Source organism: Plecotus auritus, assembly GCF_963455305.1.
Source record: "Plecotus auritus genome assembly, chromosome: 1".
NCBI classification, from domain to species: Eukaryota; Metazoa; Chordata; class Mammalia; order Chiroptera; family Vespertilionidae; genus Plecotus; species Plecotus auritus.
In genome coordinates, this window is record NC_137770.1 from 146,145,269 (window position 1) to 146,170,803 (window position 25,535).

Sequence of the window (25,535 nt, forward strand, 5' to 3'; positions counted from 1 at the left end):
TGAGTTCTAAAGTCACTTTCCAAAATTAATTTTCTGCTCCTCTCTTAATGCAGAATCACTTTTTACTTTTAGTTTAGTAGTGTGACCATAACTTTTATGATTAATTAGTCACTCTAAGCAGTTGCTCCATTTTCATCTCTACTCTTATTTGTTTTGTCCTGTGCCTTTAACAAATTTGACATGATTTCATAGTCCATGGAGAGAAACCAAAAAAAAGAAGTTCCTTTGTCAAGTGACGTTATTCACTGCCTTTTAACTTTAAACATTTACCTTATGTATTCTTGGCATTCATTTCTTTAAAAAAAAAATATTGATGCTAGATAGAGAGGAAGGGAGAGGGAGAGAGTGAGAAACATCAATGTGAGAGAGAAACATCGATCCTGCACACTCACTACTGGCGATGGAGCTGGCAATCAAACTGGGGACTTTTTGGTGCATGGGATGATGCTCAACCAACTGAGCGACACCAGCTCATATATTAGGACTAAAACTTTTGCCTTTTCTCCAGAATTCTTTGATCTGTTATATAATGAAAAGTGGAAATGGATGATAGTGATGGTTGCACAACAGTGTGAATATTACAACTTATCTCTACACTTAAAAATGATAAATTTTGTTATGTAATTTTACACAACAAAACAATGAAAAATATATTCATAAGTAATATTTTTCAAACAAATCCTAAAGTACTTTGGAATGTCTATCTTCTGAAATGTAAAAGGAATTTAGCATATAAAACTACCACCTGAACGCTCTCCTCTTTTTGATATTCCTTCTCCTCTTTTTGATACTATTCCTTTCCAGATTTTAGTTCTGACTTTTTAAAACAAATTTAAGAGTAGGTATATTTTTTAGAGTTAATAGTAAATTTATAGAAGAGTTTACCTTTTTCTTTAATCACCATTGTTTTATGCATCCTCATTTTCCCTTTGGGATAAACTTTTCTTTTTGCTTAAGGAATTATTTCTTTTATTGGAAAATCTATGGGTAGTAAACACCCCTAAACTCTGTATGACTGATGATGTCTTTATTTCACCTTCCCTCACACATGATTTAAATAGTTTATCAGAGCATGAAATTCCAGTGTGACAATAATATTCTCTCAGCACTTTCCTAACTCTGTTGTCATCTGGTATCTATAGTCTGGGGAGAATACCAATGTCAGTTTAAGTTTCTAAAACTTCATAAGTACTTTGTATCTTTTCTCTGAATGCTTTAAAAATATTTTGTTTTCCCTGATATCCTTGCATTTTTTCCTTGACACATTAAGGTCTTTAGTTTTTTGTTTCGTTTCGTGCACACCTGTGCATGTAACACTTTACATGCTAAATTTGAAGTCACGGCTTTATTCCAATCAGAAATATTCTCAGCCACTATGTTCTTTGAATATTGCTTTTTAAATATTTATCTTCTATGTTCTAGAAATTATAGTGGCATATATTAAAGTTCATCAATCTATCCTTCGTATATCATAGGTATTTTTCATATTTTAAAATATGCATTCTGAGTCAGTTTCTTAATAATATCTTCCAATTTATTAATTCTCTTTTCAACTGTGTTCAACTTAAAATCTGATTTTAATTTTTATGACTAGTTATCAGTTTAATTTTTCTTGAATCATAGCCTTGAGAATTTAAAATAAAAAATGCTTTAACATACAAATTTTGAACTTAGTTTAAACTGCTTGTTTTTCCTTTTTATTTCACCAGGACTATAGTTCCCAATTGTGATTTTGTTTACTGCCTCTCTTATTATTAGATTTTCCTCTGCCTTAGAGCTTTATTTTGTGAGTTTGTGTTAAATAGGAGTCCCCCTTTATGATTCTCCCCTGTGTAGTGGTTTTAGGTTACTTTTCTTAGGCTGCCCTCCATTCTCCATCAAGTATGTTATTGTTTCAAGGCTCCTGTACTGCCAAGATACTAGATATCTCAAATATGTAGTTCTTATTCCTCTGTGTGGCTTTGTCCAGGTAATAGTTGTAGGCAATCTTGGTCCTTGCTATGTAGGCATTCAGCTTTATAAAAGGTGCATATAAAAGCCACAATTGCTATTTTTTTAATCCTAATTTCATGAGTTCTTGAAATTGAATCCTGCTTGAATACCTCATTTCATTCATTCTTCTGTCAAACTAGGACTTCTGGTACTGATTCTTCTACAGCAGTAAAATGACCAGCCAATTTTGCCTTTTTTATTAAGCTTTAGCCAAAAAAAAATTCTAGAATCAAATTCTTCTTATTAAATGTTTATAGCTTATTTACTTTTTGTAGCATTTTTTATAGCTGTGCTGTCTTATTTGAGGACCCTGGTCTAGTTCATGCTGCTGAATTTGCAGATGAGTTCTTTGGGAGAGACTGCTGGGCACCTAGTCCAAATCCATTCTCTCCTTCCTTATCGAAAGAACCCTGAAAAATGCCCAGCTGAAAAATTATTAAACTTGTATATTATACAAGCATAAATTTTCTAATATAATAAAAATAATATTAATTTTTATCTCCCATGGTTTTAAATCTGCTACATATAAATACAAATTTCAGGTGGCCTCATTTCTTCCCTGCTCATTTTAGGTAAATCAATATGTAATAGTTACTTTGAGTGACAAAATTCAGTCTCATTTTGGTGATCTAACTGCTCAATCTTACGTGATCATCAAAGCCCCAAACTTAAAGTTGTGTTTCCTTCCTTCCCTTAGTAGGATCCAGCTTTAGGAAGCCTGACCACCTTTGAAGAAGTTGAGTTGGCTTTTATTTTTGTCCCTCATCTCCTCCCTTTTCCAACTGCTTCTGGTCCATCTGCCATCAGAGTCTGGGCCAGGAAAGGGGAAAGCTGACAAAGAATAATCTTATTTGAGTTGTGCTTCTGTTCTCTGAGCCTACCCAGTGTCTAAAGAATCTTTCGACTTTTCAGAAGGCAGTTTTAGAGTCATTTTGCTTTAGGGTCCCCTCTACTTCTGGCAAAACCGCCTGGGGAAACCTTTTATGAACCACCCATTCGACTCCAGGATGTGTATGCTTAACTGAAGTACTTCTAAGGGGAATCATGCAGTTGCTTTCCAATGCCCCCACCACTGGTTCATTCTGCCCGCCAGCCATCTTTAGATAACTCATGTGCATGACAAACACCACTCCCGTGAGTTTGACAGCTGTAGGAAGCCTATACATGCTTGCTGAAAGGTTTCTACGAAGCCCATTTCACTGTGCTTTTCCTTCAATGATGGGGTGGGGCTCAGCGTGGCCAGCAAATCTTTATAAATCTACTCCCTATTATCCTTTTCTCAATACTTTTAATAGTCTCAATGTTACACAAGGTGTCTAAAAATCACAATTTCTTATAATTTGATCATCTTATTAATCTTTACTTCTTAAGCTAAACTTCCACGGAATGTCTTGTCTTGGTATATTTCTTAGGAAATTGAGGTATATTTGGAAATTGTTAGGTGGAGCTTCTGGTCAAGTCCCCCTTTCCAGTCAACCCTATTTTGTTTAAATTGCCTGGAAAGGGGTTCTGATGGAGCACCAGGCCCAGAACGTGTCAGGAGAAGCACAGTTTTGGCTTTGGCATTCTTGAACAAATGAAATGATGCCAGTAATCATTTGTCTCTAGAACTTTTTTCATAAGAAAAAGGTTGCTTCCTTTGGTTTTTAAGTCACTGTAGCCAGACCTCTGCTACTGGAAGCTGGAAGGGCTTTCTAACTGATAAGCATACTGACATAGAGAACGGTGAGGGGATTTACCAAGGTCTCTCCACTGGCCCAGGCCGCTTTCTATGCCCAATTCTGTTTCCGGAAAAAAAGACCTTTATGAATCACATTCTTCTCTATGTTCCCTTGTTGGCTTTCTATTGGGTTTAGTCAATGGGAGCTAGAGTTTAGAGGGTGAGAGGACAGATAATTGGATGTGTTTTGTCTGTTTCCTAGCTTCTCTGGCGGGGTGGTTTGTCATCCTTCAACAACTGTTGCTTCTGCTGTAAGGCCCTCCCCACAGTGCCAGCTCTCCCCGAGCTGTTGATCCACAATCCACTCCTTGTCCCTTCAGTGTAGGCTTTCTACTTTTACTAGTGTCTTGAGTCTCAACATCCCTGTTATTCCTTTAGCCTTGCCTATACCTTCACTAAAGTAAGTATTCTTCTAAGTTTTGCCATTTTCGCCATCTGGGTAAATTGTCTTTTCTGTTGGGCCCCTGACTGATTCTGGTGTGTAATTATTAAGTGTTGTTGAGGCAGCTCTTCTAATTTCACCTCCAGTCTTCCTTCTTTCGCCCCTCACAATACTTCCTATACGTAGTATTCAATGAGTGCTTAAATTTTATATATTGTGATGTTTTGCCATCAAAATAAAGAAACATAGGCAAATACTTGTCAATGTGGATATATATTTGTTCAGTAGTGTGATTTATCCTAGTAAACAATATACTATAAAAATAATGTTATATACCATTTATCAACATATACCTTTTTATGTATATAACTTGTATTCTCTCAACATTATAAAAGCCATAGCCAATAGGAAAGACAATGCATTATAATTTACATTGCTACAGAGAAAATTCTTATATCATGTTTAATTCCAACAAAATTGAAAAGGATAATATATGTAAAACCTTTTTCCTATATTGAAGTTTTTAGCCAAACTAAAAAATTCTCATTCTGACATTCTAATAAGAAAACAGTGTTTTCAGTTTTATCTACAAAATAAAAAAAATTATTAGAAAATATTCTCATTCCAGAATGATAATTCTATTTATTGTTAGATGGTGGAGTCACAAAATGTAAAGATTTGCTGTAAAGTGATCTTACATGTTTTAATTCTGGATTCCCAGGCATTAAATTCAAAAAGGATGCATTTTTCTATATGCAATAATAAAATGCATGTTCTCTCCCTTTGATCTCTTTTCTTGCTGCTGCTCCTGTGGCATTTGCTGTAATAAATTTGTGTGCTCACTCATTGCCCACACATAGAGAATGAAAAGGCAAGTAGGAGTTCTATCAACATTATCATTAGAATTTCTGAAAGTTATTTTTCTGTGTTGTATGTTACAGTTTTCATGTATGATTCTCACAAATCTTTATCTTTTAACACACAGTAAACAGAAGGATAATATAGACATATAGATTATATAGGATTTATATATAGACATAGATTATATAAAAACCTAGCTACTGATCATAGGTAGTCATAATTTAATTTTAAACTTGGAGACAAAAACAATTGCCATTACCTCTTTCTTCTTCCTGGTGAAAATAAAGAAAAACTGTCATCCTAAGAAGAACACAAATGAGTGCCTATATCTCAGAGTTACGATGGGCAGCAGTTAAGGCAAGGCAAACGTACACTTGGTCTTTCAGAGGATCAGAAAAATCCCACAGGGGTTTCAAAGTTGAAATGCATTTAACTACTTAGATCTGTCAACATTTCACTAGTAAGAGGGATAAGTTCAAAAAGTTCTACCTCATTTGCTAGATTTTGCTTCTGGAAGGCAGAGATCAGCCACCTAGCAACGGCACAAAAGATTCTACTGTGACATAGTTAAACTCATGCTGACTGAGCAGGAAGAAAAGCTATGTAGGATCAAGGCAGAGCTGGATCGCCAGCAGTTCCAGTGCCACTCGGGAGCCTGGTTTGGGAAATTGTGAAATTCAGTCTGAGGAATGACTTTTTGTCAGCATTTTTTTGAAGCTCAGGTCTCTGAGTGTCTCCATTGGGCTCTCTCTCTCTCTCTCTCTCTCTCTCTCTCTCTCATTCAATCCAGTGCTTTGGAAACATACACACACACATACACATAGCCACAAAAGAAAAGATGCCATTTCCAACCAACTGCCACTCCATTAAAGCTCAGGTGTGCACATGCAAGGAAAACAGATAAAGTAAAAACTGTGTTGATGAAGAAGGAACATTTTCCTACACAGCTATTTTAGGATCGGTGAAGTAGCAGGCTTTTTTGAATTCCCAATCCCTACAAGATAGACAGCTATCTCTTGTTCTCTCTTTTAAAGCAAGTCCTTTGGCATTAGATACGGCCCCAGAAGTAACCCACCACTTTTCTTCCAGGAGGAGAGAACTATCTACTTAACAGTCAGGTCATACCAGAGACTTTGGAAAATATCTGGACCACAAATCCCTGTCAGCAATGACCAGTGAACCGAATCTGGGCCATGTCCTTCCTTGGAGGATGCCCTCCCTGGATGAGTCAACAGGTCATTCAAGAGGCACTTACATCAAATTGTCAAAGCAATGCCGAGCTCAGCTGTGAAAGCCCATGGCTGGCATGGAAAGTCTAAACACAATTTAACAGATAAGTGTGCAAACAGATCATGTGGCTTTCTTTCTGGGAAAGGGGCAGCGAAGGCAAATTAGGGATCACTGTGCTTTTCATTTTCATAACGCTTTTGGCACATGTGATCGGAGAAGAATCCAGCTTTGGGAGGGAGGAGCGGAGGGAGGCTTGGTGAGAGGCTATTTGCTTCATGTTCAATCACATTTCTGGTCTGTCTGGCTTGTTTGGCTCTACACGGGGCAGAGAGTGTGTAATGTTTTCTGACAACAGGGTAAGAAAACCGAGGGACAGGCACAGTAACTTGAGCCACTGCTAAAAGCAGCCAGTTGGCTGTGCCTTTTATTGTAAGAGATGTTATTGTTTTTTTAAATATTGCAACTGTTATTAGGATTTCTTTTTTAAAAAATGCATTTCTAATTTACAGAAGCAGTGCTTAAGATGAAAATGCAGAAATGTAAATATGAAACTGCTCTTTTCCCCGAAGCCAATTTCCCTCTACAGAGGTCACTGAACTCCAGAAACTTTGAGGTACACACTGCTAGACTTTCTTTTTTACATGTACACATTTACATACTCTCCCTCCCCCACATATGCATATTATTTTGGAATCTGCACTTTTTACCGAATATTGTAGAGACTTTTCTATGTCAGGATTTATATGTTCCATTTAAAATATTATGTAGTATCTCATTTCAGTATTTGAACTTTTTTTAAAAAATATATTTTATTGATTTTTTTCACAGAGAGGAAGGGAGAGGGATAGAGAGTTAGAAACATCGACGAGAGAGAAACATCGATCAGCCGCCTCCTGCACACCTCCCACTGGGGATGTGCACGCAACTAAGGAACACGCCCTTGACCGGAATTGAACCTGGGACCCTTGAGTCTGCAGGCTGACACTTTATCCACTGAGCCAAACCAGTTAGGTCTACACTATTTTGAACTTTTAAGTTTGTTTTCACAATAGTACTGCAAAACACCCAAATCAACACAAAATCCATATCTTTCTTTTTATTATGTCAGTAGCCTAATTATTTTCCTACCAGTGACCTGGTGCACGAAATTCATGCACATTAAAAGGAGATTAATTAGAGGAAATAATTTAATATTGCTATTTGTCCTTTCTCTACAATAGAAGTGTTAGAGATGAAAGAAAGTTAGTAAAATGTATATGAAAACCTTCCTCCTGGCTGAGTCTGGGGCTCACCACGGGACCCAGATTCAAGTCCCCGCCCACCCACATGCACCTCAAAATCACATGAGACCCAAACCCGGCCAGCCCCCGCCCCCCATTGGGCTAGATCCAGACCCGGCCAGTCCCACCTTTGTCAAGCCCTGCCAGGCAGGGGGCATAGCCTCAGGCGCTAGGATGGGGGATATGGCCTGAGGTTCCCTGTCAAGCCCCACCTGGTAGGAGGGGCGTGGCCTGGGGTCCCCCAGCCTGTCACTGGGGCAGGGGGAGCAGTGTGAGGTCCCCTAGCCCAGCACCAAGATGGGAAGCGCACCTTGGGGTCCCCTGTCAAGCCCCACGGGGGCGGGGGAGGGCATAGCCTCAGGTCCCTGCTGATTGCTTGTTAAGGCTCCTTAAGGGAACTTGGCCTCAGCTGTGGGTGCAGCCATATTTATGATGGAGTGATGGTCAGTTAGCATATTCCCTCTTTATTAGATAGGATAATCTATGTATAAAAGGGTCAGTGTTTCTACATTTTATAGAGTTTATTATGAGACTTTTTTTTTCTCGTTTTGACAGGTAAAACTGGAATTTCAAAGATTTATTTTGCACTTATTATTAATGAGGGTTGAATTTTTTTCAGATAGTTGACAACTTTGTCTAGTTATCTATAGTATAAATTTTATTGCTTTGAGAGGATACTATATATGTATATATATGTACATGTGTGTATACATATAGGTATACATATATATAACAGCTAATATATAATAGCTAATCTTTGTCTGTAGTATATATGTATATCTTTTTTTGTGGCCTGTTGTGCTTCTTAACATTTTTGTTTATGGTGTTTTCACCATAATGCAGTATTAAGAACCATCCATATGGTCAACTTACACATTTCCTTTTCTGCTGCTAATAAACTTAAAAATGACTTCTGTACTTTAATATTTTAAAATATTCCCTTATTCTATATTTCTTCTCAGATTTTTTTTGTTTATATCTTTAATAAATCTGGAATGAATTCCTTGTGTATAGTATCAATAATAATTTATATTGTATTTTTAAAAAATAAGATACAGAATGCTTTATTTCATGATAAATGGAATGGATTGGAGAAAAAGTTTTCCCTCAACATTCAAAGATACATGACTTGTGGAAAATAATTTGTATTTTAAATAAATGTCTAACAATTACTCTAATATCAGTTATTACAAAATCCAGCTCATTCTCATGAACTTGAAATGTTACCTATTTAATATTAATTTCACCTGTTTGTAGTCTCTTCATTCTGTTCCAATAATCTGTCTATTTCTATCCCAGCACTGCAATATTTATTACCATTGTGTTTTAGCAAGCTTTAGTGCCAAGTAGAGCAAATATCAATTCTTAATTTTTTTCTTTAAATATTATGTTTATTTTCCAGGCGAACATTACAATTCATTCATCTATTTCAAAAAACAAACCAAAACCAGAAACACTAAAAAGGTTCTTTGGTTAATTGTCATTTGTACACTATTTAATTTTGCTGCTTCTGGAAAGAAAGTTCATCCATTATTTTTTTATCAATTAAATCGGGTCTTTGAATATTTTCACCTTCATTTGAGCTTTTAATTTTCTTTATATGGATCTTAAACATTACTGTTAAGTGTAGGTTTGTTTATCTATACTAATAAAAGGGTAATGTACTAATTAGACTGGTAGACCGAACATCATTCCGGATGTTCTTCCTGACAAAGCTGGGGCCTGTGGCTGGCCTGGGATGATGCCTTCCAGAGTCCTGGGTGCCTGCGGCCGGCCAGAGGGAGGGAAGCCTGAGTCCTGAGTGTGGGGGCAGAGGCAGTTAGGGATGATCAGGTAGGTAGGCAAACAGGGGCAATCAGGAAGGCAGGCAGAGGTGGTTAGGAGTGATCAGGCAGGCAGGCAGAGTGCTTAGGGGTGATCAGGCAGGCAGGCAGGTGAGTGATTAGGAGCCAGTGGTCCCAGATTGTGAGATTGGGCCCAACCCAGCAGTCAGACATCCCCCGAGGGGTTCTGGATTGGAGAAGGTGCAGGCCAGGCTGAGGGACTCCTCCCACCCCTGTGCATGAATTTTGTGCACTGGACCTCTAGTATTATAATAATTGCTGCTGTTTCAGAATAGAACTCTGTTCCAATTATCTTATTCAATTATTATGCTAATGGTAAAAGGGAAACTTATCTAGTGTTGCATATTTATTTTGTATCCATCTACCATGCTGAACCCTTTTATCATAGTAATAGTGTCACAGTTAATTTGCTTGAATTTCCTGCCTGTGAATATCTACAATAATATCAGTGTTTCTTCTTTTTCAATATGTTTTTATTCTTACTTCTTTTGCTTGATTCTTTGGCTGAAACATCTTGAGTGAATATAATAATCCCAGTGCTAACAGACTTTTCTTTTTAATTTGGCTTTAAGGGAAAATGCTTTCAGTTTTTTAAAAAAGATATCACATTTAAATTTTTTAAAGAGAGGGACTATATATTTGACTTTTAAAATTTCCACTATGTCATTCAAACTGTTAAACCTTAAAATCTCTTTCTGGGGGCAATTTTGGTAATTTATATTTTCCCATAAAATTGTTTCTACCATGTGTAGGGTTTGAAAAAAATACACCTACATAGACTTTCAAGCTTACTACATAAAATATATTTAAATGCCCTCCTCTTTACATTGACCTTTTGAAACCTTGAAATGATTTTCATTTATGAAAAACTCGTGTTATTATGAATATATTTGTTAGTTCTTAGCAGTGAGTACTATGTTTGAAAAAATAACAGAGGCCATGATCTTAAATTTTGATGATTTGTTCTGTGTTCCACCTAGTAAAGAACTATTTTTTGTTGCTATAGAGATGATTTCTATAATGTTAAAAAAGAAACTGGCAAATACATTACTAATGCTTCCCACTTAGATGCAACATTTAAAAAATGCTCCTTAGTAAACTAAACAATTATACATTTCAGCAATACCAGAGCCCTGTTTAAGTCAAAGCTCCATTATGGCAGATATTGTTTTCTTAATGAATGGCCATTTCCCTAGTCCCCTCAGAAAATGGTTAAATGATTTATTTAAAGTCATGGAGTTAGTGAGTGTGGATGGAGCTCATACTCAAAGCCAGGTATTAGTACTGGTTATTAAAGGTATGGAAAACATGGCCAGTATTTTCTATGACAATTGTCTTCAAAATTATTGTCCACACATTCTCCAAAAGAGTTTTTGAAAAACTTTGTAGTTACTTTAATATTAAGTAAAAATTAAAAATTTTATCTTAACATTAAGCAGTTGCAAATGATTCACTCTCCAGGCTACTGCAAATAAAACTCTCACACTTTTAAATGTAAACATTGAAATGTAAATACTGTGGTTATTGAATACACATTATCTTCCAATCCATAATACATAAAGTAGTCCTTAGTATTTAGAAATATTCATTGTTCCTTTTATTCCTTAAACTAATATTTTGATTTTCCTTACCAAAAGATTTCTATTCTAAGTTATTTTATACTTTAAAGCCATGAATTATGTTTTTCTGCAATAAAACAAGGACAATAATTTATTTTTAAATTTCCAATTACCATAATTGTCCAAAGTTACCTTTACAAATAAAACTAGTAAAAATTGGGTAAAACAAATTTTGTTAGCCACAAAAAATAAAATTTTATTGGAAATGTAATTCTCAATAGGATAGACAGGGCATATTTTCATAAAACTTTTTAAAAATTGAAGTAGTTTTTAATAAAACTCATACTTGTAAAATAACAAGGTAACAGAAGCACAGAGGATCCCAGAAAGAAGCCATTCTCTCTGGTTGGTCTGGCTAAGTCCTCCCAGAGAAAATGTCATCCACATAGGATCTAAAAGATTAAAAGACATTCTTTGGTCAAATAAGGTAGACAAAGAAAACTCTAGGCAGAAGGAACAGTATGTGCAAATCTTGGAAAAAGGTAAAAATGTACCCTGTCTAGGCATCAGGTATTTTTGGACATGGTAAATTTGTGATGCCTATCAGATATCAAAATAAAATCTGAATGAAATTTGGGGACTTGTTAGCAATTGAATTTAAGAATGTAAATGTTAGTGGATAGGTTTGGGCTGCTGATAAATTGTATTCAAAGTTTATAAAGCAACCCAAGCTTAGATGTGATCATGTATTAAGTAAGGGTAGGCAGCAGAGAGAATTTCAAACACTGAGAACTGGAGCACTCCAATATTTGAACATCAGGGGAAAGAGAAGGAAACAGTAAAGGAGAATGCAAAAGGCGTCCGATGGTACCCTGGAAACCAGGTAAAGAGAAAAAAGTGATCCGAGCTCAAATACTGCCACCTTGAGAAGGTGAGCAATGAGAAATTACCATTTTTATTGCCTTTTTAATTCCTGGCTAAAGTGCCTTTTTAATATAAGGGCTTCCTAGAAATGATATTTAAAATGTTCAAGAGTTGTTTTTTTCTTTGTCATCACTCTATATTTTTTATTTCTTATTTTATTAGATTACATTTAGTAAATTGGCTGAGCAAAATCATCTGCTTTTATTAGTCTTTTTTTTCTTTTTAGTCAACTACATGGCTATAAGGAAATGACATATAATTATATATGTTTTTTAATTTCATGCTGCTTCCTATTTCTCCCTTTTAGCCTTGCTGATTTGATTTTCTTTTCTTTCTTGCAACCACTTTCCTGCCCTAAATATTAATTTGGAATTTATATTTCATAGCTCAGTCTATTTTTTCCCAGCGAACATATTGATGTACAACATAACATAATAACCAAGCCTCTTTAGCTGAGGGATATTTCCCTCCTCGGCTCATGCTTTGCATATTCAGTCCTCAAACAAACATGGCAAGCCATTGGTGTTTCTCAAGCAATGGGAAAACATGGTTCGCCTGGTAGTTTTTACTCTTGTGGATAATTTCAAACTCCCGGGAACCCAAATGACCTTCTTACAAAGTCTCTTTTTTTCTGGGATTACTGGTAAAACATGAATGTCCTTTCTCAAGGTGTTTTATTTTATTTTTTTAAATATACATTTTTATTAATTTCAGAGAGAGAAACGGAGAGGGAAAGAGATATAGAAACATCAATGATGAGAGAGAATAATTGACCAGCTGCCCCTGCCCGGCCACTACTGGAGATGGAGCCTGCAGCTTGGGCATGTGCCCTCATCGGGATTTGAACCATGACCTCCTGGTTCATAGGTCCATGCTCAACCACTGAGCCACACCAGCCAAGCTCTCAAGAAGAAATCCAAAGGTTTTTGTGGTAGGCCTCCTCAGGTAACCGGCAAAATCTTATATTCACAATGACCTGGATGAGAGGTGGGTTTGATCTGTTGTCCTTACTTCTTTTGGTGACAAAGACAATGAATTCTCCCCCAGGAATTAGAGCAGGGCCTGATATAAAGCCAACACCTTTTCACAGTGCCCTCTATTTACTCTAAATTCTGTATTCTAGCCATAGCCGGGTGGCTTAGTTGGTTGCAGCATCGTACCATAGATGGAAAGGTTGCGGGTTTGATTCTCAGTCTAGGCACATACCTAGGTTGCAGGTTTGTTTGGGAGACAACTGATCAATGTTTTTCTCTCTCTCTAAAAATCAATAAACATATTCTCAGGTAAGGATTAAAATATTTAAAAACTCTGTATTCTAAAGCTGTCTTTATTTAACCTTAAATTCAAAAATAAATACCTGTATGTGACAAATGACCTGGACACTAAATTTACTTGGGAATGAATTTGATACTAAGTGTAAGTAGAAATAATTTGCACGATTATTTGGCATTTCAGTAAAACATGCTATGATTAAAGAATTGTGCAGAATAAGTCAAATGGTGAATACTGCAAGATTTTTTGTGAAGCAAATAGTTAAGAACTAAACAATCATTAGTAGGATAAATGGGGTTAATTCAGTGATGAAAAACCAATGATTAAGTAGTACACTACATGGCATAAAAAAGAAAGATAAAATAATATTGATGGCCACCGTTCCTATAATATCTTGTATGTGTCAGGCACTGTACAGAGTGTTTTACATATGTTAACCCCTTTAAACCTCACACCCACATGATGAGGTAGGTGGTGTTATTTTCTCCATTTTACCAAAAAAGAAGCTGGAACAAAGGCAGGTTAAGGATGTCTCCAAAACTACACAGCTAGTAAGTGGTGGATGTAGAGTTATAATACCAACATAGAAGAACGGAATGATATTTCATAAAGAGAGAAAAAAAATCCCAAGGTAAAAAGTAGATGCATAAAGTGTAATTTGCATTTCTGTAAGAAACAAAGTTTGCTTGTATGTGTACATGATACATGTGTTTGTGAAAGGGAAAATATAGACCATACTACTAAAGAGAGGATTTTGATGTTGGAATTTCTACTTTTGGTCTGTTACATTATGGTATTTAAAAAAAATTATATATATATATATATATATATATATATATATATATACACACATATATATGTGTGTATATATATATATATATATATATATATATAGAGAGAGAGAGAGAGAGAGAGAGAGAGAAGTTCAAAATGTTAAATCCTATATTACAATGTAAAAATTTTTCAAATGTCCATTTTCATACCTATGTTGTAGATAGCACTAATTCCAAACATTTGTCACTATTGATAACAATTCTAATTATTTAGGCTATTTGAAAATTTTTATTTAATATCGAAAGTAATATATTAAAATATTTGATGGATTTTCCAGTTAATCCCTTTCTACATTTGCTGCATTGATTTCCTTTCTTTTGTCCATTCCCCTCTCACATCTCCTCCCCCTATTAGAGTTTTCTTATTTGAGAGAAAAAAGTTTCGACATCACCATCTGGATTTCGATTTTTTAAGTTTAATTAAATACATGAGGATGTTGCCAAGAATGTAAACCTCTTTGCTTGCTCATCTGAGGCTAGCTAGAGTGTGGGAGTTTTCTTGTCTATAAGGGTTAGAGAGCACAAAAATTCAAACTTCTTTACTCTAAACAGTTGGTACTAAATAACATTCAGCTAACTTTCAATATTCATTATTTATGACATCATTTTCAGTTTCTTTCAGGAGATTTTAGAAATTAATATTATGCATCCCATCTTTCCATCATGTTATATTATGACAAATTAATTTCCATGAAAAGGGATACAAGGAAAAGTATAATTTTGTTGAGATGTGAAATAAATTATGTAATAAATTTGAGAGACAAAATACTTTGAGAAACCCATTAATAATTCAGTTTCAATAATGCCAAAAGTGTCTAAATATAGTTCATCAAAATTTTGTTGTTTTAATTTATAGAGGTTTTTGCTTATTTTAGGGACAAACAACATTTCCTAAAATTTGAGTGTTGAACAGAAGGATATAAGGATTTAAGCAACTATTAATCAGTATCTTCCAGATACTTCTATGTTTCCTATGACTTGAATATCAATCTGAAATCAGTTCTCTAATAAGCAAAGTAATATGTCCATTGGTCTTCTAGACTGAAAAGTCATAGACAGATATATAATTGAATATGCATTATTTCCTTTGGAATTTATGAAAGTTTTGCGCAATTCCCTAAAGGATGAGAGAAAAAATTCAAGCAATCTTTGATATATAATGTAAATAACTCCCAAAAGAAATCACAAGTCCTGTTTTTATTTATTTTTGTTTTAAAAATATTTTAAGTATACAAAGGTATATCTTATCTGTACCTTAACTTTAGCTATTCATAAACACCCACTGCATAAACCAGAAATAGGATTTATTTATGAATTTTATTCTTTGTTGTTAGAAAAAAGAAGTATGAAATTTGAAATACAAAGGAAGAAACAGAGACACTTAATTAACCTGAAATAGGATGATACCCACATAAAAATATTTTTATAACCTGATATAAATATTAAATACAAGGAGTAATGAGTATTATTAAACTATATATGCCATGTAATATAAAATGCTCAAAGACATAAAATCATGTTAAATAATTGATATTTTTCTGAAAGGCACTCACACATTACTTTTTCTTATTCAGACAGATACACATAAATAATGCCATTATTCACTATTTTTTACCTTATTAACCACATTGATGCTCTATTATAACAGCCTCAAGAAAAATTAGTAAGCCAAGTGCAATAAATGTTAAAAAAAAACACCTAGACAATGCTACTTACCGACACATAGGACCACTTTTCTCCACCACACAAGTCCCACCATTTCTGCAATAAGCTATTGGACACTCTAAAAAAAAGCATCACAGAATACCAATGTTAATTATAAATATTATTAGAGGCCTGGTGCATGAAATTTGTGCACTTGGGGAGAGGGTCCCTAAGCCCAATTGCGAGAGGGCACAGGCCAGGCCGAGGGACCCCACCGGTGCATGATCAGGGTCAGGGAGGGACACAGGAGGTTGGCCAGCCAGGGAGGGACTGTAGGAGGGCTCCAGGGAGTGTCTGGCCTGTTTTGTTCAGTCCTGATTGGCCAGAACACAGCAAGCTAACCTACCCATCAGAGCGTCTGCCCCCCAGTGGTCAGTGCATGTCATTTGAGTGGTTGAATGGCCTTAGCATGTTATTAGCATATTACACTTTGATTGTTGGTCGGATGACCAGATGACCAGACACTTAGCATATTAGGCTTTTATTATATAGGATTAGCAAGATGATGGTCATATCACTGTTAGTCATTGCATTAAATGTAATAATTTAAAATCAATTGCTTTCTAGTTACTGAAAGCGCATGAATTCTCCGAGGCTTCTTTCCTGTAGCTCTAAACTTACTCAGTGGCCCCTACTTCCTGGGATGTGTTCATTCTCTTCACATGCCCGAGTGGTGGACCAGATAAGTAGACTTCTTGCCTGGGTTACAAAATGTGATTTGCTTTTCCAAGGATATATTCACCATCTTGCCTATACTTACTCCTCCCTGTTTAACGAATTTCAATAAGGAGCAAGGTGCTGAAGACAAGAATAAAGAGCTTTACTCCTCAGGCATCAGGGGCATGCTCAACTGAATAGAACAGATGCAAAATTTCCTTCATAAACAAGAAATTAGCTGGTTTGATTAAAAATAGCTGACCAGTATGATGAAGCATATGTAAATACAACCCTTGTTAGATAAACCAGTTGAAGGTTATTTTTGGTCTTAAGTACAATTTTAGTCTTCCTTAAATAAGAGGTTTGTTTTACTAAAACACCAGTCAGTGTCTGATACTGCAAAGTATCAAAATACACACAGATGCACATTTCTTTTCTAGGGTTATTAACAATTACTTTGATTGTAGTGAGTAACATATAGACTAGTCTTATATCAGAATGATTCTGTGAGAATCTAGATATGTACTCTCTTGCACTGAATAATGGGGCACCTTGAAAAGCAGAGTGGTATTGGTCAGAATAAGAAGTGAATCCTGGTATTTTGGAGGACAGAAGATTTGCAGATTATCTCTAATGAGTTTTTAAAAATTTCTGCCTTTGAGCCAGGTTCTTTATTCATAAAATGGAAAGACAGTACACACTATTTTCATCTTCAATTTACTCAAAACAGTTTAGAGCAGAGGGTAGATGAAATGGAGAAGGGCATGGGTATGACCAGTTAGTAATGAAAAGACTAAATATATCTCCAGTAGCGAAGTAGATAGTTCCCAAGAGTGGAACTAGGAATCTATGGGGTTGTTTTTAGAATTAGTACAGGTCCCCAGGCTCTTTAGCCACACTGATATCTCACTGCCTTCTACTCCCTTGTATTGGTTATTATGACATGTGTTTGGAGGTCCATACAACTCATGGCTGACTTTGAAGAACAAACAGTTTTTGAAAAATTCAAGTTCAATCCCAAAGTGGTGTATCACTTTGGAAAAACAGGAATACCTATAAACTGGACAAGTGATCAATTTAAAAACGAAAGTAACTTTTTTAAAAAATATGTTTTTATTGATTTTTTACAGAGAGGAAGGGAGAGGGATAGAGAGTGAGAAACATTGATGAGAGAGAAACATCGATCAGCTGCCTCCTGCACACCCCCTAATGGGGATGTGCCCGCAACCAAGGTACATGCCCTTGACCGGAATCAAACCTGGGACCCTTGAGTCCGCAGGCCAACGTTCTATCCACTGAGCCAAACTGGTCAGGGCAAAAAAAAAAGGTAACTTTTAAACTTCAATGTAAATAATTTACAACTAGACACCTTTTTTTTTGTTGTTGCTATTGTTTCTCTCAATGTGTATAGAGACTAAGGGAGTGATAGCTATTACGGGGTGGATTGTTGGGAAGACATAATCATGTGAGTCTTGGTTTTCCTTTCCTGAAAACTTCTCAGTTAATAAGTTGTGTGACCTTGTCTAGGTATTTTAGTTACAAAGTTCTTCATGTTTAAAGTGGGGATTATTTCACCTTCCTTATGGGGCTGCTAAGAGGATAAATTAAATTTATAACATTTCTATACTAGTCAATGGTATGCATAAGTATTAAAATAATTGTTCTGATGCATACTTCTATTTTGGGGAATTCTTTGAATTTGCCATGAAATCTAATTTTCATTACCAGTGCACTCTCCATCTTCTCAACACCACTGCCATTTACTGCAGACCTGCTCTGTCATAATCTGTCCTAAGCGTTTTACCAGTGTTACCTCATTTAATCCTCATAACATTATATGGTACATCCCACACTTATCCTTTCTTACAGAGGACATTGCTTAATGATGTAATGCTCAAGTTAACAGCAAGGAAGCAGCAGGTATTGAACTAAATTCTGGTCCTCTCACTCCAAAGCCTGTCAATTTAAAAATGTCAAATGATCCATTATTCAGTTCAGAATTTCTATAACCCCTTGCAGTTCTTGACATTATGGGATTTTAAACCCCTTTGAATCATGTTGTCTTAATGCACTGCCATGGGTTAAATATCCATATACACAATAAACAGCAGCGTAGTTTCAGGAGCTGTCTGGATTTTAAGAGTCCACCAGAAAGCTTGGGCAGCAAACCAAGTTCCCAGTTGGCACAGATTGTTCTCTTTATCTTGAAATCCCAGCACAGAGACTGCAGAAAAGATTAACTGCTGCTAAGAAACTTGAAATAGCTCCACAGTACCTACATGAGAAGTTTTTGTTTTGTTTTCATTCGGTTTTGAAAAATCTTCTGAAATGATATTTTGCTGTATTATTATTAGTAGTAGCGTTTTATTATTCATATATTAAATTATATTCATAATATTTCACCCTGTAAATTTAAATTTTAGTGTCTTTTCCTAATTCTCCTTCAAATAGCTGATTATCATAATTATAGTATCACCATTGCATAAGCTTAATTAACCTCTACTGCTGCAAATGACTGGAAAAACTTGCAACTTAAAATTAAGCCACACAAATTCTGTTCCATGATTTTCTATTGCATAAACCGCCAAACTTGAAAATAATATGTCTTTCTATTGAAACTTGGGAATAGGACCCATAGAAAATACTTAACCTGCAATACCCATACATTGCCTGAGCTTGATGTTCTTGTTAATGATTTAAACTTTGAGGTGAAGGCAGACCAACTGCTCACCATCTGTTGTGTGACTACTGGGAGAAGTAGTGGATGCTGTAAGGTTTGGCATAAAAGTCTATGAAATGCTGACCTTACAGGAATATGATGCGTGAAAGAAACAGGAAGGTTTAATGTGTACTGACACATCTTAGCATGGATTAGCATTAAAGGCATTCTTAAAAATGGAAGCATTGACTTTATTATATTTGATTGACAAACTAAAAAGCAAATATAATATAAATAGAGAATACATAATATAATATGGATTTTATTTCTGAAAACTGTTCCACTAGTTCTTTATTTTACTTTAACCCCAAAGCTGTGGCAATGTGACCTATATGTTTAAAAGAACTGTAAATGAATTGGTAAGTGATTAAAATATATGGGGCAACAAAAATGTATTATTATCTACTAGAGGCCTGGTGCATGAAAATTCATGCACTGGCAGGGGGGCGTCCCTCAGCCCGGCCTGCCCCCTCTCACAGTCCAGGAGCTCTCTGGGGTGGGAGGCAATCGGCAATCAGGGGAAGGCAATGCCCCCATCACACCTCTGCTGCTGCCACTGCCGGCAGCAGAAGCCTCGGCCAGTCCTGGTTACCTGAGTCTTGGGTGGCCTTGGGCGGCCGGGCAGCTGCCATTCAAGGCTTGCCTGTGCCTTGGGCCGGCCATGGGTGGCTTGGGGGCTGAAGGGACTGGGTGCCACCATCTTGTGGCTGTGGGCACCACCATCTTTGAGAGCGTGACAGTCAATTAGCATATCCCCTCCTTATTGGCCATGGGCACCGCCATCTTTGCGATGTGAGGGTCAATTAGCATATTCCCTCTTTATTAGATAGGATAGGGTGTCTGTAACTCAGTATGAATGGCAGGTCTTCTGTATTTCTGATCACATTTTTACAGGTAGAACATGTCAAAGCAAACAATAAACCACAGCATGTTATAATATATTTGTTCTCATATAAAATTATACTAAAGAAAATCTCACCTTTATGTAAACAAATTTTGGTATTGGACTTAAGTACTGTGTCTTAATAGTTTCAAAGAATGGAACTACCTCATTAATATATTTCTAACTGTCTGAAAGAGAGCAAGAAGATTTACTTCTGGGTGCCTAATATGATGTATGTGAATGCCTAGTAGAGAAATAATGTCGGAAAGCATTTATCTTTGCATATTTTATGGCACCAGATTTGCTCAATTCTTGATTTCCTTTTGTATTCATAAAATTCAGTGTTGTGTGAGTATTCATTTTCAGAAAAATAAAAAAGATATCATATACTATGATTTGAATATAATTATCATGCTGTTTTCACTTACAATGTTCTCCTTTCTTGAAAGATACAAAGAATAGTCATACAAAGAATATAATTTTGATATGAAATATCTGCAATTTATTTAGAAAATATGATCAAATACACCTTTTATCACCAATTCATATTATCTTTTAGTTGTGACAGATTTATATTGCCCTTATCTATTATTTTATACTAGAGGCCCGGTGCATGAAAATTCATGCACTCTGGGAGTACATCAGCCTGGCCTGCGCCCTCTGGCAGCTGGGAGCCCTCAGGGGATGTCCACCTGTCAGCTTAGGCCTGCTCCCTGGGGGATGAGGCCTAAGCTAGCAGTCAGACATCCCTCTGGAAGCCCCGGGGGAGCAGGCCTAAGTCGCAGTTGGACATCCTTAGTGCTGTAGACATCCCGCCACTGCCACTGTGCTGCTGTCAGCCCAGCTTGTAACTAAGTGTAGTTCCCCCTGTGTGAGCACACTGACCACCAGGGGGCAGCTCCTGAGCTAAGCTTCTGCCCCCTGCTGGTCAGTGTGTGTCATAGCAACTGGTTGTTCCTGGTCATTTCACTGTTTGGGTCACTTTGCATAATACCCTTTTATTATATAGGACTAGAGGCCCAGTGCACAAAATTCATGCACAGTGGGCGGGGGCAGTGTGTGTCCCTCAGCCCAGCCTGCACCCTCTCCAATCTGGAACCCCTTGAGAGATGTCCAACTGCCCATTTAGGCCCGATCCTACCGGTAGGATCGGGCCTAAACAGGCAGTCGGACATCCCTCTCACAATCCAGGACTGCTGGCTCCCAACTGCTCGCCTGCCTGCCTGCCTGATTGCCCCTAACTGCTTCTGCCTGCCAGCCTGATCACCCCCTAACCACTCCCCTGCCAGCCTGATTGATGCCTAACTGCTCCCCTGCCGGCCTGATCACCCACAACTGCCCTCCCTTGCAGGCCTGGTCCCTTCCAACTGCCCTCCCCTCCTGGCCATCTTGCGGTGGCCATCTTGTGTCCACATGGGGGCAGCCATCTTTGACCACATGGGGGCAGCCATCTTGTGTTTTGGAGTGACGGTCAATTTGCATATTACTCTTTTATTAGATAGGATAGAGGCCTGGTGCACAGGTGGGGGCCACCTGGTTTGCCCTGAAGGGTGTCCTGGATCAGGGTGGGAGTTCCCTTGGGGCATGGGGCAGCCTAGGCGAGGGGCCTGTGGTGGTTTGCAAGCTGACCACGCCCCCCGGTGACCCAGGCGGAGGCCCTGGTATCTGGGGTTTATTTATCTTCTATAATTGAAACTTTGTAGCCTGGAGCAGAGGCCAGGGCCAGCCAGGAAGTTTGGCTTCCTCCATCACTGGGGAAACTCAAGTCTCCTGCTCACTCTGTGGCTGCAGCCATTTTTGTTGGGATTTATTTATCTTCTATAATTTAAACTGTAGCCTTGAGCAGAGGCCTGGGCTGGCCAGGGTGTGCAGGAAGCTTGGCTCCCTCCATTGCCAGGGAAACCCAAGCCTCCTGCTCACTCCGTGGTCACAGCCATCTTGGTTGGGTTAATTTGCATGCTCGCTCCTGATTGGCTGGTGGGAGTGGCTTGCGGGTGTAGTGGAGGTATGGTCAATTTGCATATTACTCTTTTATTAGATAGGATATCTCCTGCATTAAATAAAAATAGTCAGGAGGAATGCTAACAATGAGCTACAATAAATTAGAGCATATTAAAGCAGTTTAATCAAAGTATAACCACAAATATATATTATCAGCTCTTATAACTGTTCCAAGGTAAGAAAAAAAGAAAAAATGTTTAAGTCAGTCTAAAGTTTAATAAATTAACTTTTAGACATGAATAGATTATGCAAATAGGGAGCTCTTATGAAGACGTGGAAGAAGACTACAAAGTTAAAAAAAATTACTAACATTTTAGATTGTGAATGGTTTATTATATAAACCAAGCAATTTTCATCAGATTATTAAATACTAATAATCTTAAATTATATTATAGTAAATTAAATTAAGTATTTGACTTTTCTTTATTTTTAAACATTGTTTATATAGAATAAACAAGTTCATTATATTATACTAGAGGCCCGATGCATGAAGATTCATGCAAGAATGGGCCTTCCTTCCCATTTGCTGGCACCGCCTTCACACCGGCCGGAGCCATGTTTTCGCTCCAGCTCGGAGCCGCCTTTCTGCCTTCCCATGCTCCCCATTGGCCCGGAGCAGCTGGGGTGGTGCAGAATGCCAGCGTTGTTGCCATGGTGATGACACAAGCGTCCAACACCGCCCCTGGCTGCTCGGCATCTGTGTATGCAAATTAACCCACCATCTTTGTTGGGTTAATTTGCATACTCACTCCTGATTGGCTGGTGGGTGTCATGAAGGTACGGTCAATTTTCATGTAGATATTTGTAATATTTATTTGTTTATTTTTAAGATTTATTTTTTTATTGAATTTTAAAGATTGAAGAAAGGAGAGGGAGAGAGAGAGAAACATCAATGTGAGAACAATACATCAAACTGCTGCCTCCTGCATGTCCCTATCAGGGACTGAGCCCATAACCTGGGCATGTGCCCCAACTGAGGATTGTACCGGCTATCTCTTGGTGTATGGGATGATACCCAACCAACTGAACCACATTGGCCAGAGCTATATTTGTAATATTTAAATGTCAACATTCTTCTTGCCCCAAACCAATAATAGAAATGCAGTTATTTAATTCTTGTTATTATTTGAATTTCAAGTTTTAATATTATTATTATCTGCAGGTTAAGTTACTGTCTTAGATTGTAAAGAATATTTGAATGGAAATGGAGTACCTGAACAGCTGGACTCATCAAGTTGGAAGTCCATGCAGTTGGCAAAACCATCACAGCGCTTGTGAACTGGGATACAGCTGTTGGAGGAGGTGCACAGCAGAGCTCCATCAGAGCAACTTACATTGGCTGGAAAAATAGAATCATCATCTTTTTAAAAAAAATTTTCTAATGAAATAATACAATTTATTGTATTATCCTTCATTTATTAGTTCTATATTTAAATTATATATTCAATTTAATAAGTTGAACATTTTTTCAAAGTATGTTGATAGAATCATTTCTCAGCATTGCATTATGTATGTAATGCATCATATGTATTATGTACTAGTAGTCTGAATTGATTTTAGACTAGAGCCAAATTTACATCAAAGAAGATCTCTGTTACTCTGCAAATGTCCCCGATATTATGTGCAATTGAACTGATAGGTACTGTAACTCGTTTGAGTGTTCATCAATTTCCAACTGAGTTATAAGTCAAATAGTGGCTAGGTACCTATTAGATCTGGGTGTTGATGTGGTCACTGCAGCTCAATGTGCTATGACTGTGTGACCTTATAGCACTGTGTTGGTGCATGATGGAGGTATTTTATAAATCCCAGAGTATCTTATTAGCCTGACTTCAAGAAACAAGCATACGTCTTATTCACAAGACTTTGTTTTTTTTCAGAAAAATGTCTTCATTGATGCCTGTCAAGGGTACTGACAGTTCAATGGAGTCTAATCCTGCAAATGACTGGACTTCCCTTGGATGCTCTCTCAGTCCTTACATTGTAGTGTTGTGTTCCTCCCTCTCATTCTCTAGTTTCTTTAGGATTGTGACTTCCTATAAAGCAAGAGGCTGTGTTGTAGACTCCTTCTATGAGTTAGGGCTGAACCAGAACATTTCATTCTAGGCCATCATGCGTCTCTGTTCTCCTGATTACTTAAAAACCTAGAAACCAGCAGGCCTGAGTTTCAGTCCTGATCTCTATTTTTCCTGGTTCTACCTCTGTTTTGTTCCATGCCAATAGTTAATGTCTTCAAGGCCTTTTGTGTGATAGCTCTTCTCTCTAGCATTGCTGTGTTTGGAATAGAGGGAAAGTGTCAAAGCATGAACCCACTGCACCATCTTCTCAGAAAATACAAGATAGGTTTAGAAAGTAATAATAATGATATTGGTCTACACTGTTTCTCTAACCTGTTTCCTTTAAGTCATAGTGTTTTGCAGAGATAATGTGAAAGACAGGAGTGATCAGCGAGGGCTTTCTGGGGCTTAACCCAAGTTCAACAAAAACAGCTCTGCTTTTTTTCAATATACTTAATGATACGATACAATATCTTATTTGAACATTTTTAATTCAAATCTGCTAAAATTTTTAAAGGATTGATCTGGGAAGTTACTTCTACTAGAATAAAGACAACTAAGTTCAAACTTCTCAAACTAAATGGACAGTTTAGAAGACATGGGAATAGAGATCCCCAAGTATGGTTCTTGCACAGATTTTGTCAGTTATTTTAAAATTTTTTATTTTCTTCAAACATATTTGTGTGCTGGAAGGAATTGTTTAGAGTTATCATAGGATATTGGCACAGTTTAGTTTGAGAACTGCCTATCAAAATTTATTTTCAAGTTGGACACAAAAATGTCGTTTGTAGGAGTTTGTATTTCCATTGATTAAAATGCTGGCTCTGAATAATTAAAGTGACAGTCTTCATTCAGCAATCCTTCCTGAGGTGCTGAAACATCAATTCAACAGCAATAAAATATTATTAAGCTGTCATGACATGTAAGATACTAGGCTTAGCACTTCAAATGAAGGGCACAGGGGAGACATGTAAATGAAGAGACATCAGAATGTATAAAGCAACAATAGCAAGATAACAATACAAGAGTGATCAGCAGTTCAAAACAACAATAAAAGATATGCCATAAAGTCAGATTTAGCTGGTAAAGCACTGGTATAAATAAGCATTATAAAAGCAAGAGATTCCTTTAGTGTAGGGAGGCCTATAAAGACTGAAAGAAGAGTAGAGTCTTGAGATGTGTTTTAAATTTTAATGTTTCCAGAGAAAAGCCATTTAACGAAGTGGTAATCTATAGACGGAGAATCAATAAATTTGGTATTGAAACCATGAGTAAAGCATTTTGCCTTTAACTGGAGAATTGTGTAAGAAGGTGGTACAAACAAACATGATAAACAAGGCTGAAACCAGCTTGCAGAAATGGCTAAGATCCAAAGGGAATAGATAATCTTTAAGCTTTTCCAAAGGTTTAAAAAAATTTTAGGATATACATTGACAAGATAAACCATATTGCAAACACATAAACTAGAAAATCGCACAATTTCCAACTCTTACAAGATCCAGAGATATTTGCAAAATAATGTGTATGTTTATTAATGCATCTATATATCTACATGTATGAGCATGTATGTATATATACATATTTTTATTATCAATGCATTGCAAGGAGCTGAGAGAT

The 25,535-nt window shown here is 36.8% G+C and overlaps 1 protein-coding gene across 1 annotated transcript in view; it reads right to left on the minus strand.

Annotated features, from left to right (window-relative positions):
* Positions 1 to 25,535, minus strand: part of MALRD1 (MAM and LDL receptor class A domain containing 1) — a gene marked incomplete at its 5' end in the record, with an annotated part of 676,620 nt that overhangs the window by 99,861 nt on the left and 551,224 nt on the right. The window contains 2 exons of the mRNA XM_080679375.1: positions 15,614 to 15,680; positions 23,075 to 23,200. Of these exons, the coding sequence (XP_080535501.1) occupies positions 15,614 to 15,680; positions 23,075 to 23,200 (193 nt within the window). The remainder of the gene's footprint in view (positions 1 to 15,613; positions 15,681 to 23,074; positions 23,201 to 25,535) is intronic.